Raw genomic sequence first — 18,789 nt, forward strand, 5'->3', positions numbered from 1 at the left:
GGAAGCTTCTTTCCTCGATAAGGCCAAACATAACAATGTGATTGTCAATAGCAGAATTATGTTGGTTCTTGTGATTATGTACTATATATCGTGATATATGGCCTTGTACTTTCTTCACGAGTTCACTGATGACTGTGCCCTCTTGCACACTCTTGCATCATTTTAGCAAGTTTTCCTCTTTCTCTTACCAAGGTCAGTTCAAAATTTCCCTGCCTTCTGCTTACATTTACCTGCTTGCATTCCCTGCACTCAACTCCATCTCACGTCATCTGCATGGTACATTTTTTCTTCTGTCTCTCCCTTTTTATATATCATACATTGTGTGCCTGCTGCTACCTTGTGCATGTAAATTTTCTCATTTCTCCTCATATTCTAACTTTTAGTAGCCCTCTACATCCTCCTGCATCATCTGAAACCATACTCTGCCCTCTCACACAATCTTGCACCCTTCTTGCATTCTCTCGCACCTTCTGTTGACTTCACTTTTTCTCTTGTTTGTCCTCTAGTCTGCCACCTCACCTATCGTGCATCATTGCCTTGTCACCTTTTTTACGTTCAGTACTTGCCCCTCGTATATCTGTATATCAACTTACATTCACACTCGTTGGCTATAGCCTACAGCCTAGTATACTCTAGTAGCTACTGTGGTGCAATTTGATGTGCCCATTATTGTGATCAAATGAGAATGCCACATATAAATTCATTACCCATACAAGAAACCACCAGGAAGCACAAATTGTCACAAGAGTTGTAGCGGCATGTATCAAACATCACCCAAACAGAAGTTAGCTACCGAGATACAAATATAACAAGACTTGCAGGGTATGTATAAAAACAGTCGCATGCACAGACTTGTATTGTAGCTCACAAGTCTGTCACTTGTTGGTAGGCAATGTAGCAATTGTACACCTTGTACTGGCTGTTATGACTTGTTACATGGTTTGCATAATTTTGTTTCTTTTGTCGATGACATCCAGGGTCTAGTTTTGTGCAGGCTGGGTGACCTATCTGGACATCAATGCTCAGCGAGGATTAAATTGGGGAGCCAGGTTGCCATCTGGACATGATGTTCTTGTGTACGCACAATATGGATTTGCAATAGCAGTTAGATATTTCCTTTTTACAGCTGTTTGCAAAAAGGTTGACAGTAGCGACATTTTGAGAAAGAACAAAACAAATAAATAATAGCCACATACATAGGGTCAAATAACACGCGCATATACTTGCAAACGCTTGACGCAATGTATGCCTCCCGTTTCGCGCCAGAGCTTGAGGATCCGCCAGAACGTGCATTCCGAATCTCCGACGCAAGCAAGAGTGTCTTCGAGTGCAAGGTGTTGATGCTTGTGAAGATTAATTGCGGCTAGTCGTGACTGATTTTCCGATACATGATGGTGATGTATGTATGTGGCTATTAATCTATTATTTATTTGTTTTGTTCTTTTCTCAAAATGTCGCTACTGTCAACCTTTTTGCAAACAGCTGTAATTTGTTACTTCAGAATTTCGAGACGGAGAACCAAGAAAACAAGCCCCCTGCAGGCCTGGGTACACGACCGAGTACTGGGCCTACTGGCGGGTAACACGCTTGTACTTTGACACTCAATTCATCTTGTTTATACTGTAGGGCGCCAGAAGTTTCGAGTCCAGCTAAGACAGGATCGGGTACTAGGGGCGTCGTGTTCCGGTTGTATTATCAAAGTGGCGGTACTACCACAAAAAGGGAAAACAACCGAGGAGGATGTGTTGATGGTGCTGCGATTAAAAGGTCTCGGGTACATCTAACGACGACTTGGTGTCACTATCCTGTGATCGGGAGGAAGATTAATAGTGCGAGGTTTCGAAGAGGCCGGATGTTGCGTATCCACTTGAAGGCTATCTTATCATATTGTCAGCGCGATTGAGGAAGGAAATTCGTTATCTGAAACTCGTGGAGACTGGCTTCTTTGAAGCGGTGGAGTTCTATATTCCATGTGTATATACGACCATCATCGCAGGAAATAGCCAGCAAAGTTCGACCGTTCATGATATAACAGGCAGAAAAGCATGCATGTCATCCAATCACTGGCACCAAGCTCCAGGTGTTCCTAGTATAGTATAGGTCTGCAATGTTTTGAAGAGTCCCAGTAACTGAGATATAATAAGTTACAGCCAGCACGGGCGAATACACACTAATATACACTCCAAAAGTAATCTTAAATACCAATTCCACGCTACGAGCAATAACCTAGGTGAAAAAAGCGAGAGAAGAAACAAACTAACAAACATAATAAACCAACGCTAAGGATGATTATCAACAAAGTCTATGGCAGCGTCCAGTCCCCTCACAAGTTTTTCTGCCCGCATCGACATACCCCTCACGATACCAACCTTTTTCTTTCCAGTACTTGAACCTTCTGCGTCTTGTGCGCGATGGAGGTTCTCTGTCGGGGCTGAACGGAGATTGGATCCTGAATGTGCATGTCGGATATGGGTGCCTCGTGATGATGACGATGGCGCTCCCGTACGCGAGCCATTAATAGCAGTTGATGGACGAATGGCGTCTCCCCTTTCCCAGTCTTTCATTAGCCTGGATAAGCTGCCTGGAGTGAGCGTCGAAGATCGTCTCCTTGGAGACGTGTGTGGGGCAGTGCCCACGCTCACGGTGCTAACCGTCGTATTCTTGATCCACCCAGGCACACGTGATTCGAAAGAAGTGCGGGAAAAAGGGTCCGCGCATTGGATGACATTGTTGATCGTGGGGTATGCGGGGGATGAGTGTGGGGGTGAGCCCCAAGAGGATACGTCTGAAAGTGGTGGGGTAGATAGGGGTGAGGGACTTGGTGGTTGGTGCTCGGAATCACTAGGTGAATGAACGATTTTCTGATGATGCATGTGCTGCTTCACGCTTCCTTGCCTTTCCAGGTCCCTCATCCAACCCTCCCACTCCATCTCGCTGTCTCCATCAGTTTCGTCTGATTCTGAGTCCGAGTATGGCGTAAAAGAACTACTGGAAGATTTATGACCCATTCCTTGTGAGAAAGCGAATCGCGGATTGCAGGTGTCGTGCAATGAGGATTCTCGGCGGGCATTTTCGCACCATAAGACGAGTGCGAGGGGTTTTCCGACGTCCCCCATGCCAGCCTTGCGCGCGGTCTCGACGGTTTTCATGCGCCATTCCGGGTATGGAAGAGAATCATATGGAGAAGAGTAAACAAAAGGCGTGAGAGCGGGAGAAGACACATTATTCCAGTAGTTTGCGACTGTGATGATTGATGAGGTGGGGAGGAACGATGATGATATTGGATAAGAGGTGTAGCGGTGAAGGATGCGGAGGATGTTCGAGAAAGCTGTGCGAGCGAACAGTTAGATAAACGGACGGTGTGGATTAAATTGAGTACCATGGTCGTCAAGCAAATCGAGGACGAGCCATTCGCCTTCCCCGCGGCAGATGTCTTCCGGATTATAGTCGGAGGACGGGGAGTTCTTATGGTGGTCGTCTGAAGGTTCTTTTGGGGTTGAAGTGGTTTTGTCCGGTAGAGAGGTGATATCTGTTGCTTCAATTTGCACGTCTGTTTTCCAGTCTTCTACAATCGGAGACGAGGGGAGAGACATGGGCGGTGAAGAGGCAGGGAAGGAGGATGCCAAGAACTCCTTGCCTTGAAACTTGAGACAAACAACGCGTTGTTTTGCAATGATGGAACAAGCTCTTGCAAGAGACTCTGCGCCACGAAGCGCGCGTAATGATGTCAGCGGGAAATGATGCAAAGGAGTCCCACCCTGGTAGCTTGGAGGTGAGCACGCAATGCGGCAATTGTATATTTAAAGGACGCACGGAGGAATCCTTACAAAGAGACAGCGTGCCATGATTTATGACTATCCATCGATCTTTCCATTCAACTTTAGCCTTTCTCCTCTTCTTTTCGGGTTGCAAAGGAGTCTGGATAGTAGATATCTTGTCTCTGCTTCTTGCATTTAACCTATTGCCGGTGGCCGCAGGGGATTCGAATCGGCCCGACTTTATACTCCATACTGCACGGAGGGCCCTAGCTTTAGACTCGAAGTAGGGTTGGACATACTCCGACATAATTTCTCTTGGTAACTGGACGACCTTTCCTGAGCGGTGCATCTCTAGAAGTTCACAAGGCCGAAGGTTATACCACGATAGGGCATAGTCATCTTCTAGAATTGTTCCGGTTGAGAAGGAAATAAGGGTATATTGGTCGGTGACTGGACTACTGCCAGGTTGAATGGTGTGTGAAGCAGATGCGGTTGATGTCTTTCCGGGTCGACGAGAATGTATAGTCTGACGCCTGAGTTCTGGGTGGCGATAGGAAAAGTCATCGAAGTCATCCGAGTCCTCGTCATCCTCGTCATCCTCGTTATAACCGTCGTCCATACTATCGATTGAGGTACGTGTCCTGATGCTGGAAGCAAACGTGATAGGAGAAACTGGGCGCTGAGCGGGGAGATATGGCGTTGGGATGATATTGCATTTGGAAAGTATCCAATGCTTGACCTGTTTGACTTTCTGGTTATCATCCAAGTGGGTTATAAACCACTGGTCATAAGGCACTAGATTATGTAGTTGTGCGGGTGGGTGAGATTTGCAGGAGACACGCTCCATATCAGCAAATATTTCTTACAAAGTTGAAACATTTTGACTACGCACCGAATCTGCATGCTACTGCTAGTAATGGGCGACAGTTTTCTGACTGCATTGCCTACCGCAGTGACCAGTCGATAAATGTTGCCAAGCTAAATGATGTTGGTCACATAGACAAATGGAGACAGCCGTGATGTCACTCTTGGCAGTACTGCAAACCCCATGATCTCCAGTCTTTTTTTTGTAGCAACACCGCTAGGGTTCACAGAGAGCACCGGCTGCAAATTGTAGTATCAGTCAGTATTCACGCTTGAAGATATCATCCGACCCTGGCCGTGTGGACCATCTATTCCGGCAAAGCCGAGACTGCGGCGCTTTGTGTTACTCGAAACGGCTACCACTGGCAGAAGAAGGAATTATCATTATTTGTCTATGGTCCCTCTGGGGTAGACTAAGTGTAACTTATTGCAGTTGAAAATCCATGAATTGAGGATGTCGAGGTAGTGTTGAGCCATTTCTATTAGAATAAACGGACACTGACAGGGCTCTATCATCATCCAGAACGACTCTCCAACTCGGCTGCGAATACTTTTGCTTGCAATTGGCCGAGTTCTGCCTGCAATCGGTCGATTTCTAGTTGACCCTCGGCATAACCTTGAGCATACGCTTCATCGTAAATCTGCAAGAATCATCATTAATAACTAGTATCGTGACTAATTTCAAGTTCTCACCTGCTGTTCTCTCACTGCTCTAGCTTCCTCTGCTTTCCTCTTGAGTTCTTCAACTTCCGCCTCAAAATTGAAATGCGCCTCCTCGATCCAATGTTCTGTTTTCTGGCTTGTCAAGGCTCTGGAGAAGACTCTTGCTTCACTGCCCTCTGCTACCTCTGTCGGACAGCCCAATCTTGAGGAAGTTTGGCAGGAGAGTGCAGGGTTTTCTCTACATGGTAAGTATACTGTTAGTAATCTTTTTGTCTTGCAAGACTGACATCTCCGCTCTTCTGGCAAGGATTTGCTTTATTTCATTGTCTCTATTTCATGTTGAATCCGCCTGAGACTCAGTTCATCGAAAATGTTTCCTTATCATATGCATGCTCGCTGCAGGGACTATTATGCCAGGTGTCGTTCTGGCGATCCGACACGGTGATCGAGTTGCATGAAACGATCAACCAGGAGGTGGGGGATTTTCCTGGCGGAGCCACTGTATTGCACTGTCACTGACCCAAACAATTCGCCCAGATGCAAAATCCGTTCCATTACTCGCGTCGAGAAGTGCTGACTCGTGTCACTCGTTCGCATGACTAACCTTGCTGCTGTCTGCTCTATAGGGTGTCTCGCAGGTGGTAAGCGAACCTTTTCGGTTTGGATCCAAAGTTTGCGCTGACATTTGATTTTTTTATCAGGTTTTATTTCGATTATTTTAGGAGGTAATTTATTTATCTCTCTTGCCGCAGCAGCTATGGTCGCCCTGCTCTTAGATGCAATGATCTGGATGGACAATCTAGTGATCTTATTGATACTTCCATTCGCTTTTATTCTGTATCTCGGCCTCGGAATGCGTTGCATCAGCATGAAACAATGGCAGTAGTCATTTGTGGGGTTCATTTTTGCAGATTGTATGGTTGCCCATATGCCACGTATCACGATGTGTCCCCGTACGTGCTTTCTTTTACATACATATTCACTTATCGATACAATTTTCATCTACGTTCACCTTTCGTTCACCATCTCAACAATTCTTCAATAACCTTCTTCGTACGATATTGGTTTCCCTCAGTCTTTCTAACGAAGACTGAGATATTCTTTCTTCAAGTTCGTCTTCTAGTCCGAACCTCTTCACCTTGTGAGATGTAATATTTCAGACTCGAACTGACGTCAATTAGTCGTTCCCATACTTTCAGAGGACGGTAACGAGACGTCATATTTTGGAATAACATCATGCTCACCTTGCTTTGGCCTGCATGTATGCCGGATCACAGAAGGCCAGCTGACGCACGTTGTTGATTTGCACTGGGCATGCCCTCCTCCTTCCGGTGTCTGAGGACAGCTAGTTTCAGTGATCCGAATCTTCTCGTAGTCATCTTACGATTCAACATTCAATAATGAGGTCGTATTCTAGTTCTAATTTGACGTTTTCGTCATTTGAGCGAAACTTCGAACGGTCCTTCTGCAGGGGTGGAACTACTTTGTCTGTCTTGCGGTGGTTATCAGGGACACTATGTATCATTGATCGAGGATATATATGATGTTCAAACGACAAACGTTCCCTCTCAGTTCATTATGCAGACAGGCTATCATAGTCTACCAGTGTGTCGAGAACTGAGTCTTGGTGAATTAATTTGCAAAGTGCAGCTTCCTAATAAGGAAACTCCTGGAAGCCTTTGGACAACAGACCAAAACAACGCGTACGCTCGTCTCATGCACTGGTCTGGCACAACTAATTGCTAAGGCAGCTTCTGGTATCAACACGACACGTTCAGCTTCATGCCTCTTACAGAATCGCGAGAAAAAGTCGTACGTGTTGATATGCCTATCCCAGGCTGATTAAATATGTGATGTATCTTCAAGTTGGTATTTCTGATTCAAAATGCAACTGTTGACGTCTAGTCCAGAGAATTCTACCCACATATCATTATAGCGAGGATATAACGGGCTACGTTCTCTCTGTTACATCGCCAGTTAGCTCGTAATATCTTCATGTAAACGGTAATGCCAAACCATGGTTTCCATTTGAAATAGTATTGCATTGAGTGGCTAGATGATATAAAGTCCTCCAACTCCCACTGTCCACGTCAAATGTAAGGACTGGGCTGGGTCATGACGAAATTAACAGCGAAGGTAAGTGTCTTTGCACGTTTATGACTAAACGTGCGACTGACACTGCATATATCAAAGTTTTAGGCCTGTGACGCTACGTGCCTTCACATCTGCTGTTTCTCTACCGCGCAACATTGGGCTGTATATATAAACTGCCCGCTTTTGCTGGAAGCTACTTGCTGCTGTCCCAAGCGGGTACCGCTGCCAAAGCTTACGGTTGTGGTTGAGTGTGCTGTGACCATGCTCCACGAAAATGCCATTGCTACGATACTTCGAACCTCAATAGATTGTACTGTTGCACACACATGTAATGTCTTACCCTCTAGTAAAGAAGTGCCAGTACTCACTTTACCGTCTTACATACGTCTAGGTCTACAAAGGATGAGCGACGTACTGTGGAAGGTTTGTGCTCTTGTGGATTAATCCACGCATGGCGCTTCAAAGCGGTGAATTTTACACGGAAATAACGGAGACCACAGATGTGTTTTCTATGGTGAAGTAACCACACGCTTTCCTTTGTATGATATGTTGTCGGGGCACAATGCGCATCCACAGACGCTTTATCTAGCGCTTTTCCACATGTTGTGAGGTTAAAAGGCTGGCGTTGTTCCCTCCCTCACTTCCCTATCTCTCGTCCTCTTCACATTGGCACTTCATCTTGTCATCTTAACCACCTCGTATCACTCATTCAAATCATCGATATGTCTATGTAAGTCTACTTACATCTTGACTCGGGATCTTCATCTGATGATGCCTTGTGCATTTAGTGCCTCATACAACAGTCTTCAAATGTTATTGGATAGGTTGGTGTTCAATCTCGAGTAGGATGACATGGTTCACCTCATAATTTTCTTAGCGAGTCTATCCTTCCATGGCCTCAACCTGACATCCACCCCGAAGCCACCGCTGACATGGTCTCGGAAGGCGTCCGAAAATTTGCTCATCCCGACGATGTGGCCGCCATGCAGGCTGAGTACGTGGTTCTGTCTTATTCAAAACATCGAGTCAAACTGACGGCCTTTGGCAGATGGGCTCAGGTCTGCGCAGAAGATGAATTCCTAAAGGCGCAACAAGGGTACGCGCCACCCCAACCGAGTACCTGCCATGGCTCATTTATTTTTTTAGGTCTTCGGCGTCTTTCCAGAACGTTCAAGATAATCAGGCGTTGTTTCCAACATTGAACCAATTTACCGCTCCGGTGGCTGGTCTCCCCCAGTTTCCCCCAATGGACCAGAGCCAATATTATATTCCGCAGCCCCCTGCCGTCCCTCGAGCGCCGCTGGAAGGCGCCACATGGTCCCAGCCTGAACACGATGGTGGTTCGTATGCGAATGGACCTAATTTCGCTCAAAATTATTTCCGCCCCGTCGTTGACCTGGAGCTTTGGGCAGCAGGGGATCCCCGCGCGTATGACCCCAAACCACCATTCTCCCAAGGACAAAACGCGCAATTCCAGACGGGTACCCCCTCAGTAACAGAACATGCAGGCTATGCGTACCCCGGTGCCATCACAGATACGATGACGAATGCCGACATCTTATTGCCGCCCGCATCAGACCCTGAAGTGACAATGTATCTGAGTCATGACAACAGCTTGGAGCCATCTTCTTCTGCCCCCGATGGGACAGCGTGTGCCAAGCCTCCCAAGCGTAAAACTCGCCATACCGTTAAATCTGAGGATGGCAGTTTGGGTTCGTCTCTGGCGCCAACCACGCGCAAGCGCAGATGCTTGGACGACGACGAGGACGAAGTCAGAGAGGGGAAGTTTGGTGCTTACAGACTAGCGGACGCCAGTGCCGTCGTCATGGCTGTGCCCGTTCACGACCCGAAGCCGGTAGACGTCAGCAGCCGCAGGACTCATGATGCTGGCGGCAATCTTCTTCGAACGAGGAGATTCGGGGCGATGGAACTCGATGATTCCTACTCCAAACGGTCCGTCAAGATTACGAATGAACTACCCCCAAAGATGACTTGCGTACGAGCATGCGATTGGACGGACCAGCCCTGCGGGCTGTTTGTAGAAATGAACAAAGCCCGCGTCGCACATCACCTGTTGCATTGGCATGGTGTTAAATCTACAGACACGGCTGCCTGCAAATTCGAGGGTTGCTCGAAGTCAGAGGCAATGATCAATTTGGGCCGTCACATTGAGGGCGTCCACTATACTACGTCCTACGAATGCCCCTATTGCGGCAAGCGGTGGTCAAGATCCGATTCTTTGGATCGGCATCAGCAGAAATGCAAACCACTCCTTGATAGTAAGGACCGCGCTACGAAGGGATGTCGCAAGTTCAATCTCCAAGACCCGAAGAAGTTGGTCTATGGGTATATCGTTCCTGCCCGCAACGCGACATAGTCCAGCGTACGACTGTACGTCCCCTTGACCTGTATCTGTCACTATTGCTAATTTCCTGTTGCCGTGCTCTAGTACTTTCTCCGATTCTTCACGAATCTCTTCTCCTTCTATAACTCCGTCACTCGTTTCATTCTATCGTACATATATTTGACCAAATCACTTCATCTCATCGACATTCTTTTTGCGTTGAATATTCCCTCTTCTCAGTGTATTTTCCTCTCCTCATCATCGCTTGGTGTATCTTGTATATGTTTATTGGATAACCCTTATTGCACGCTGGACGTAGCTATCGTATCTCATTATGTCGCTCGGTACATATTATGTATGCTTGCTGGATGGAAGTTGGATGATGGAGCCTGGCGCTGCGCATCGCACTTCTTATGGATCAAGAATGAATATGATATATTGTGTTGCATTTGTGTCTTCCCTGACACCGCTCATGGTGTGACAGCTTTCATACTTCCCCATCCCATCAAATATCACCCTGAGCGATTCTTGGACCCTTGCGCTTGATCAGTTTCTACTTAATACTCACGCCAGTTTAACCTTCAGTCCCGCGACCTCCCATAATCCTGTGGCTGCGCTTGACATCCGCCTTAAGCACCGATGCCAATGACTAAGACCTTGACGATACAATCATGGTTCACAGGAAAGTACTGGCCTGGCATACAGCCGGTCACTCAGATCAATCCTCGATATTGAATAGCCTTGGGACTCGACTACCGCTTCGAGCACCAACTGAGGTCTATGAGTAAGTATTTACTGAGCCGATCCCATCCATCGTTGGTACGAGATCATATCCTCCCACTTGACTTCGCGTTATGATTGCATCTCTGTCTTGTGCTCTGCCCACACAGAACCCCTCTGGTTCTCCTTGATGTATGCATAAACCTGTGACCAATCTCGACATATATGAGTCACACCCAAACCGTCTGAGCCTGCCATCGATCCATTGATGTAGACTGGATCAAGGGTAGTATCAGAATTGCAAAGAATGGCCTGTCGCAAGAAGTTAAGGCAGTGGCCACTATGGTCATTGGGCCCGTTAATAAGGGCTAGCCGGATCATTTGTAGACAATGAATCTGGTGAAACATCGAGACACCAAACAGTCGTCCTAATAGAATATGGGAACGGCAAGCGTCTGACTCATGTATTGACGAAAACAGGGTGAATGATTGCTTACCATTTGGTCCCAGACGCACGAATCCGTGACCTTCTGGAAAATGATCGAGCAAATTCCACTCCGACCAGGCTGTGAGCCCTGACGTACTGTAATACTTTGAGTCTTCAAACGTCAATGCGACGATTTCCAAGTCGAGGGGTAATTCAATCGGATGATCATCGCCGATGTAAGCTGTATCAAATATGCTGAGTGAGATGAACTCCTGTGGCTGTTCGTAAAGGGGACCTTGACATACTGTACTGTCTATCATCGACAGACTTGTGTTGCAAGCGCAGAATGGTGAAGATGTTCAAAATGATGCTAATGACGAAAACACTAGGCCCAAATACGCGCAGTATGTCTGAGAGTCGAAGTTTGAAGCTGTGAAGCATTGAGTCTGTCGCTGAACGTGTTCTGAGAGAAAAGTTCGGGTCATTGAATATACATATGCTGCAGAAGACAGCTATTAGTTACATGCTCAACTTACCAGAAACCACTAGTATTGAGAACTATAGCTTGAGCCGTTGCTGGCAGGCGCGAAAAATAACGTGTCACAAGTCGGGTTGCTTTCCTTTATGGTGCGCGTCAGCAGAACCCCTCTGTGTGAGTTGTACTTGGTTGAACAAACTGCCGGACCTTCGACAACACCGATCTATTGCCTCGAGTCCTGAACAAAGCTTCCATCTACCTGTGCGTCCGATGCTCGCATGATTGAACGAAATAGATGCTGGTGATAAATGATATCAAGTATGTCCAGGGCCACTACAGGGTCACGACAGCGGAGTCACGCCTACTTCACGGGTGATTGAACTAGTGTTGATGGCAGAACTCGTAAATTCTGCTTACAGCCGTCGATTGCATAGAGTACTTGATAGTTCTGCCGTCAGTCCCCCTATTCCGAATCAGAGTGTCAGTTAAACATACCAACCCTCCCAAGCGGTTACGTCTACTTTTCAGAGAGCTTCTTCGTTACGTAGTACTTCCTCACAAAAACTGTTGAGAAAACTTCGAAATGGTCAAGTAATTTGCAAGAATTTCAAATTGGTACACAATGTCAGTTATTTGGCCTCAGGGATCTCGCGTGACTACTAGTACAAACAACACGTTGACACAAGGTCGGGTTGAGCTTGTAGCTGTCTTGCAGCACGACAGATCCAATGAGTTGAAATCTTGCTATTACCGAATGTATTCTATTGTATGGTCAGGAAATGAAGACAGATCTGAAGGTGAATAGTACTTACCTCCTTGTCCCGCTTCCCGAGCAAAATAAGCCTGTTCTCGTTTTTCTTGACCTATGACAGCAATGTCCATATCACATCCGCGGACCAGTGGATTCGGACATCGAGAATGGGAGGGGGCGGCGGATCCTTCGTTCTCATGGTATTGACGAGACTCAGATGATCATTAACCTACTGACAGAGGGGCACTTGCTGGCATTTGAGAGCACTGTGTTGACGTGGCTCACGTATTTCGGTTTGTTTATACCTGCGTACAGATTCAAGCTCAAGTCTTGGGCATCTAGCACTGATAGTGTAAGCATATGCACGGACAAGCATAAACCATGCATAAGCGCTTAGATTCCCGGGTGTGAGCTCCCCTAGAAATTAAATGTTAAGCCTCAACACAACTCGCTATTCTATATCCATTAGGCCGAAAGCTACGCAAGAGATCAGTCTGGCACTTCAAACCTGTGTTCAATACAGCCGCACTCACAAAGCGGATGAACTAAGAATGATTGCTCGAATTCAAGTTTACAACCATCGCAGGTAACCTCGATGCTAACGGCCGCTTTTTCCGAGTCGCCACACGAGAATCGTGTTGGTATCTTCAACTGCCAGCTATCTTCGAGATGTAGCTGCTCGATCTTCTCTTTATCAAGAAGGAATGCGAGTCCGACAGTGCAATTTGTTGGGGTCTTGTGTTCCAGCTGAGGCTCATCATGCCCTCAGCAAAAGTTGTAAAATTCTAAATTTGGATTTTGGCGAGGGAGCCAGATGAGGTATAGGACTTGTTGGCCGCAAGATCCTCTTCGGGAGAGAAAACGACGCTGTCGGTGTAGCAAGAGCTGGATTTGAACGGGCCGGGGTGGCATGCCACTGGTGGAACATCGAGTCCTGGAACAATACAAATGACCTTGGTAAGTCACTTCAGGTCACGGAGATTCACTTACGCTGTAGCTGAGTATGACGTACGGATTTTTTATTAGGTAAGGCTTTGTTTACTGTATTATGGCACTTGGAAAGTACATCTAATTGGTGCTGCTTACACCTGTGAGGTCTGTTCATGACAGTGTGAATCACTGAATCTGTACACCCTTTTGCTGTTGCCGAAGGTCGCTAACCAATTCCAGACCTGGGCACTGGTTTGGCTAACGTTGAACTCATGGGCATTATGCCACCCGCAAACATAGGCAGAGGCAATGGCGTACAATGCATATGCACAAAGGACAGTGTCCCAGTGCGGCCCAAGCTAGTCATTTAGACGGGAGGTCTGCGGTGCGGTGCTCGGAGATGATGTGTTTGCTGGGGAGGAGAATAGCGTCTTTAGAGCTTTCATGTTGATGCTCTAGATCGTGTATTCGGAGAGGCGAATACGATGCCATGAAGGTGCGTGACGTAACCGAGAAATCATCTCCTCTAACTAGCTTGTCAGCAGTACCTACTGGTGATTTGCCAGGTTGCTTGGTTCAAGTGTTCTAGGGCACGAAACAACGAGGACTCTGAGTTGATTCAACAACTGTATTCATTCAAGGTCGAATTTCTCTATCGTCTGATTGAACTTCGATTCACACACCAAGAGCACGTCCCGTATGGTCTGCGCCTACTAAATTCCTCGCAGCGATGTGTCCCTGTGTGGTTCTTTTAATCAATTCAGGGACAAAATTGTTGTACAGGACCTCCGAGTCACATCTCCACTCTCACTATGAATCTTGCCACACCCTTCTGTGTCAGCCAAATAATCAAGACGCAAAATGAAACAATACGGCCTCCCTGACGGCAGAATTCTTTGCCTCGTCGTGGTGCACTGATCGAGCAAGTTGCTGATGGAAGAAAGCTTGGCCTTTTCCTAAGCAGATAACATGTACACCGAAACGATCACAGGATGAAGGTTTCTGCGAGTTAATCTGCAAGATAATCGAGCTACCCAAAGCTATAAAGGCCTCACTCCTTGCATCAATTATACACTCAATACCCTCTAACAATTACTGCTACTTGTATATAACCGCCATGAAGCTCACTTTGTCTTTTATTTTTGTCGCCATCGCTTTGCTACAGATGACGACAGCATCTCCCGTCGCCAAAGGTGATTCTTCAGTGCTAGCCTCATTTTGTCGTGGACTATTTACCTGGTTCATAACATAGACGTACAAGGGCACGGCCGAAAGAATATCGCGTATATGTTCCAACGTGTTCATCCTATCTGCATCATGTCTAACAAGACCATTCAGATTCAGTTGCCGAGGACCTCTCTGATGTTGAAGGTGATTCTTCAGTGCTAGCCCCACTTCACGCGGACTATTGACCTCGTTGAGTGATATAGAGGTCAAGAGGCGCGACCAAAAGAAGTTCGCGTGTATGTTCCAACCTGTTTATCTTATCTGCACCGATGTCTAACAGGACCGTTCAGATCTTGTTTCCAGGGGGGCCTCTGATGCTGACGGTGATTCTTCAGTGCTAGCTTCACTTTGTCGTGGACTACTCACTTTGTTCATGACATAGATGTACAGGGACACGGTCGAAAGAATATCGCGTGTATGTTCCAGTGTGCTTATTCTATCTGTATCATATCTAACAGGACCATTCAGATTCTGTTGCCGAGGACCTCTCTGATGCCGAAGGTGATTTTCCAGTGTTAGCCTCATTGTCATGCGGACTACTCACCCGGCTGATAACGTAGATGTCGAGAAGCGCGTCGAGAAGACATTAGCATGTAGGTCTCAGCGTGTTTGCATTATTTGCATCTTGTCTAACGAGATGCGCATTGTGGCATAGCCATTGTTTCCGAGGAATCCCGTGATGTCCAAGGTAATTGTCTATGGCTTGGTTTTGAATGTTATATTTACGTTGTTCAATGTCCAGGTGTTGTTGAAGGTATGTCTTGAGCATCATCTTGGAGTCTCGACTCGTTTTAAACCATTACCACTGCTACAGCTTAAGGCTAGAAGCTCAAGGTTATCTGTCTGGGACAGCGAGTGCAACCTTATGGTGCAAATTAGTTCAGTAACAGAGTATTACTATCGCACAATCATCTGATCGCAAGAACCAAATTTCATTGATCCCTAACTTTCGCCAAGTGTCGAGCACCGCACCCATCCGCCACTTCTGGGCTGTGATCTACAAAAGCTAATTCTAAGGTGTTTATGCGCCAAACAATTCTCGGGCAGCGTCGTGTCCTCTCTTTTGGAGAACAATCGCAGCTTATGTCCAGTTGACAGGCTACGAGAAAGTGAATGGTAGATCGTAAGATCTGACAGCCTCAGCTTCGGGGTTGATCGTCTATGGGTGTGAATATGAAAGGTGCTGGAGATTATGCAGCTTCCGTGCACGACTCACCCGTCAGCTTGCCACCTAGCCAAATCTTAGACGCAGGAATTTTATGTCTCCCTCAAATTTTGAGATACGGGATTGGTCTGATAGATCAACTCTTACACTTATTCAGAGTACCTGTTTCTGTAAGAAGAATAAAGATGTGAAGCATGTCTGCTTGTGTAATGAACTTCGTACAAAAGTAGTGGTGACTTGACGCGCACCATAGTTGTCAGTTGCACTGCTATATATGGTCAAGTCGGAGGGCATTCGAAAGATATCATAGGGGATATTTGTACAATCTCAAGGTCTTTAGGTATTACATCTGTTTCATCTTCTTCATCACGGAACACAAGCATCTGCACTCTGATATCAAACTTTCACTCGAGGGCTACCGCACGAATTCCTCATTTCCTTTCCTTGAATTTCCTGGGCTTGGACGTGGTAGGTGCAAGAGGACCTCCCGCATGCCACGTCAGCAAGCGAGCTCAACGATTGATCTTTTCACAGGGGTAATCCCAGCGAAGAGGCATCTTTATCTAGCACCGCCTGCTGCAGCTGCATGATTCTTTGGCGTCCAGTTACTGGGGCCGGCGCTGGCGGCTGCACAGCTTCGGAGCCTGGTAGTGGCCTGTAACGGCCGACAGTCAAACGACGGCGTAAGGGTGGTTGGCCTGGAACCCTCTTTTGGCACTGGTCAGTCTGATCAAAGCCTGATCGTTAGGGAGACTTACCTCCATGATATAACGACAGATGTCATAATAACCGTCTCTATCCTTCTCTTTCCACGCCTTCGAGGACAAAATATCAGTGCTCACGGATGTAGGTAGATAAGTAAAACAATGTTACACGTTTACAGATATACAAGCCATCATACCGGAAGCCTTCCCATGGGGCAAATTCAGAATCAAGCTCATGGCCCCGAATAACGCGCACGGGTTTGCCTGTTTCAGAAGATTTCTGTTGTACTGTCATTTCCTGACCTCACATTTATCCGAGATAGAGAACCCACACGAAGCGCCTGATTTCCAAAATCCGACCATTGCTGGTCATGATCCAGCTCGCGCGTCTTGGGAATTTTAATCGGTAATCAAGCTATAAAACATAAGGACAACTTACACGATCACCGAGCTTGCGACCCCCTGGCGATACTAAGTTGGCATATAATTTTGTAGCTCGGGTTGTGAATACACACCTGAACCTGTATATACGCTATATGCACAGGTCAGATTGCCAATCCGGCTCGAGAAATAAGCGCCGTTAGATGCTTACATCTTATCCCCGTCATCCTTGTCATCTTTATATTGGCCAGATACGACGATTGAGAAGGCGCCATCTGCCTCAGTGCCGCTTATACCAGCTTCGATTTGGCGATGCACACCGGCATCAAAACATTCTTTGCTGTGAACAGATAGACAGATGAGGTAACTGGTATTATCAAATGAGAATCAAGACTGCGCACCGACTCTTCCATGTCGTCCCAACAGATGCTCCTGGAATTTCCCCGAAGCGCTGCCTGCAAACAATGTGCGTGAACAATGTGGTTGAGGGAGGAACATCGAGAGACTTACGCAGGCCTCTCCATTTTGCTAGACATTTCTTTTGAATCGGCAATCTTCTCGTCCGAGACACTGTGGTGTCTTTGCCTCCGAGTCGTTCTGAGTGCGAACGTTGTTTATTGTATTGTTGGCGATTGTCAGGACGATGGAAATAAGTAGGTCACTGTTTGCGTCGGAGTTCGAAAGTTGGAATCTTCGAAAGGGCTGCATATAAATGCATCCGAAATGCAGTGAATAAAACCCCTGTCCAGTATCGACGTACCTTCTGTCTTCATAGAGTCACATGATACGAGGATAATCAGAATCGTATATTCATTCTGATGAATATAGGCGACATCTGCATTGTAGGACGCGAGCGCAGACGAGCTGTAATCGAAAATACGACCTTCAGCAGTTGCGCTTTCCGACTGAGGCTCAATGAATGGCAGGCCTATCTGCAAGACATCAACTCCCAGCGATCCGGGTTGTTTGGAGGCTACGACGGCTATCCACCGCCAAAGCAACCCGCAAATTTCACGCATAGTGATGCTATTCCAAAGTCTGTGAAGGAAGATGCAATATTATTGTGACGGATATCAATGATTGGGAAAGTTTCCTGTGGTGAGTCTAAGCATGGTCAAATGTACATCTTACACACCAGATGGGAATTGAGTATGGACGAGTCGGAGATGACGGGCGCGTTCGAGGAGTAGTTGACTGAGGAGAAGTAGATGTACGATTTAAGGCGAAATTTGGCATATAATATCATTGGGCAGGCAGTAAAAACGGAGGTCAATTTTGACGGAATGCGAGAAATGATGCTAGGGCGCTTTAGCTGCCACACGGCCTATACCAGCGGTTGTGAAGAACACTGACTTGACCTAAACGCTCATTGTGCCTTGGAGTCAACGATATTGTAGCAAGTGATGGTCTTGGACTTTGTTGGATGAAAGCTGAAACGGAGCTGCACCTCATAGTTGAGTATAGCTTCACCCGTCGTAGTGAAGCAAGAGAGCATCGGCGATAACTCTCAGCCAGAAATTTGAAGGACACACCAATATAGTTTTTGGCACCATACATCTGCCAGGTGGAGAGAGGATGTTGACTTGTCCAACGGACGTCTCGCTGCGGATATTGGAATGAAAGAGTGGGAAATAGATACGAGAGGACTGGCGGGACGGAGGCAGTGAAGTGCAGACCTGGATAACATTGTCTCCGGACAGGAAGAAAGTGATTATCAAAAGTGAGGTTGTGGGACGCCGACACAGGCAAAAGTTATCGCAAAATGGAATATGGGGCATACAGAGTACTGACCAGTGGGTTCAGTCTACTGGAATCAAGATGGTCGGCCAATGCCCACTGGCGAGCGTGTCCTCCGACGGGACTGCGGCAAGGCAGTGGGACGTGGAGACCGAAGAGATAATCCTCGCACCAATCAAGATAGGATATCATGTGCAGTATTCCGTTGTCTACTCGCCAGATGCGACCATGATCGCGAGTGGATACAAGGACTCGGACTCGACCGCTGAAGTCACCGTGATTTCAGATGGAAAAGCGCTTATTTCCGGGTCAAATTTATATTGATGCTGACCCGATTAGAACTTATAATACTACATGTACAGCGTGGAACAACCTGGCACAGTACTTGTTAGAATACACCGGCGACATCTATGTTGACATTATGTATTTGCAATATCTTCGAATGGCCGCATCCTCGAAAATATATCGAATAGCAACACAGCACGATTATGGCACCTCGACAACAGCCAGCCCATCAGTTCACCACTAGTCAGTGAACTGTGTCAT

The 18,789-nt window shown here is 46.8% G+C and overlaps 8 protein-coding genes across 8 annotated transcripts; 3 read left to right on the forward strand and 5 right to left on the reverse strand.

Moving 5' to 3' along the window:
• Positions 1–1,241: 1,241 nt before the first annotated feature.
• BJ212DRAFT_1297114 (uncharacterized protein) lies at positions 1,242–2,100 on the forward strand (the record flags this gene model as incomplete). Its single annotated transcript, XM_041332543.1, has 4 exons — positions 1,242–1,334; positions 1,502–1,578; positions 1,627–1,829; positions 1,895–2,100. 4 exons carry the CDS (start codon positions 1,242–1,244, stop codon positions 2,098–2,100), a joined length of 579 nt encoding a protein of 192 aa, XP_041196540.1.
• A 179-nt stretch (positions 2,101–2,279) lies between these two features.
• On the reverse strand, positions 2,280–4,605 carry BJ212DRAFT_1477644 (uncharacterized protein; the record flags this gene model as incomplete). Its single annotated transcript, XM_041339584.1, has 3 exons — positions 2,280–3,328; positions 3,380–3,758; positions 3,814–4,605. The coding sequence occupies 3 exons, from the start codon at positions 4,603–4,605 to the stop codon at positions 2,280–2,282; spliced, it is 2,220 nt and encodes a 739-aa protein (XP_041196541.1).
• A 4,423-nt stretch (positions 4,606–9,028) lies between these two features.
• On the forward strand, positions 9,029–10,104 carry BJ212DRAFT_1333698 (uncharacterized protein). Its single transcript, XM_041334849.1, has 2 exons — positions 9,029–9,770; positions 9,829–10,104. Exon 1 carries the CDS (start codon positions 9,205–9,207, stop codon positions 9,754–9,756), a length of 552 nt encoding a protein of 183 aa, XP_041196542.1. The 5' UTR covers positions 9,029–9,204; the 3' UTR covers positions 9,757–9,770; positions 9,829–10,104.
• Positions 10,105–10,543: 439 nt separating this feature from the next.
• BJ212DRAFT_922188 (uncharacterized protein) lies at positions 10,544–11,365 on the reverse strand. The gene is made up of 2 exons (XM_041344351.1): positions 11,176–11,365; positions 10,544–11,111 (listed from the first exon to the last, which is right to left on the reverse strand). Exons 1-2 carry the CDS (start codon positions 11,309–11,311, stop codon positions 10,576–10,578), a joined length of 672 nt encoding a protein of 223 aa, XP_041196543.1. The 5' UTR covers positions 11,312–11,365; the 3' UTR covers positions 10,544–10,575.
• A 1,519-nt stretch (positions 11,366–12,884) lies between these two features.
• BJ212DRAFT_1333727 (uncharacterized protein) lies at positions 12,885–13,796 on the reverse strand (the record flags this gene model as incomplete). Its single annotated transcript, XM_041334850.1, has 5 exons — positions 13,577–13,796; positions 13,514–13,525; positions 13,261–13,388; positions 13,112–13,239; positions 12,885–13,052 (listed from the first exon to the last, which is right to left on the reverse strand). The coding sequence occupies exons 2-5, from the start codon at positions 13,519–13,521 to the stop codon at positions 12,885–12,887; spliced, it is 432 nt and encodes a 143-aa protein (XP_041196544.1). The 5' UTR covers positions 13,522–13,525; positions 13,577–13,796.
• A 350-nt stretch (positions 13,797–14,146) lies between these two features.
• BJ212DRAFT_1297118 (uncharacterized protein) lies at positions 14,147–15,266 on the forward strand (the record flags this gene model as incomplete). Its single annotated transcript, XM_041332544.1, has 8 exons — positions 14,147–14,222; positions 14,282–14,400; positions 14,639–14,671; positions 14,715–14,757; positions 14,817–14,849; positions 14,912–14,944; positions 14,999–15,010; positions 15,214–15,266. The coding sequence occupies 8 exons, from the start codon at positions 14,147–14,149 to the stop codon at positions 15,264–15,266; spliced, it is 402 nt and encodes a 133-aa protein (XP_041196545.1).
• Positions 15,267–15,949: 683 nt separating this feature from the next.
• BJ212DRAFT_1477649 (PUA-like domain-containing protein) lies at positions 15,950–17,042 on the reverse strand (the record flags this gene model as incomplete). The annotated part of the gene is made up of 9 exons (XM_041339585.1): positions 15,950–16,129; positions 16,180–16,236; positions 16,295–16,405; positions 16,458–16,514; positions 16,565–16,587; positions 16,641–16,657; positions 16,718–16,846; positions 16,908–16,961; positions 17,017–17,042. The coding sequence occupies 9 exons, from the start codon at positions 17,040–17,042 to the stop codon at positions 15,950–15,952; spliced, it is 654 nt and encodes a 217-aa protein (XP_041196546.1).
• Positions 16,898–17,747, reverse strand: BJ212DRAFT_922311 (uncharacterized protein). The gene is made up of 3 exons (XM_041344352.1): positions 17,642–17,747; positions 17,017–17,544; positions 16,898–16,961 (listed from the first exon to the last, which is right to left on the reverse strand). Exon 2 carries the CDS (start codon positions 17,523–17,525, stop codon positions 17,142–17,144), a length of 384 nt encoding a protein of 127 aa, XP_041196547.1. The 5' UTR covers positions 17,526–17,544; positions 17,642–17,747; the 3' UTR covers positions 16,898–16,961; positions 17,017–17,141.
• Between the last annotated feature and the right edge of the window lie 1,042 nt (positions 17,748–18,789).

This window comes from Suillus subaureus (assembly GCF_016647635.1).
Source record: "Suillus subaureus strain MN1 chromosome Unknown BJ212scaffold_6, whole genome shotgun sequence".
Taxonomy (NCBI): domain Eukaryota; kingdom Fungi; phylum Basidiomycota; class Agaricomycetes; order Boletales; family Suillaceae; genus Suillus; species Suillus subaureus.

Excerpts from the sequence above, each read along its gene's own strand:
- BJ212DRAFT_922311 (XM_041344352.1), bottom strand. The coding sequence starts at position 17,525 with ATGCGTGAAATTTGCGGGTTGCTTTGGCGGTGGATAGCCGTCGTAGCC.
- BJ212DRAFT_1333698 (XM_041334849.1), top strand. The coding sequence starts at position 9,205 with ATGGCTGTGCCCGTTCACGACCCGAAGCCGGTAGACGTCAGCAGCCGC.
- BJ212DRAFT_922188 (XM_041344351.1), bottom strand. The coding sequence starts at position 11,311 with ATGCTTCACAGCTTCAAACTTCGACTCTCAGACATACTGCGCGTATTT. Across the intron at positions 11,112-11,175 it reads TGTCGATGATAGACAGTACA|CTTACATCGGCGATGATCAT; the intron begins GTATGTCAAGGT and ends TATTTGATACAG.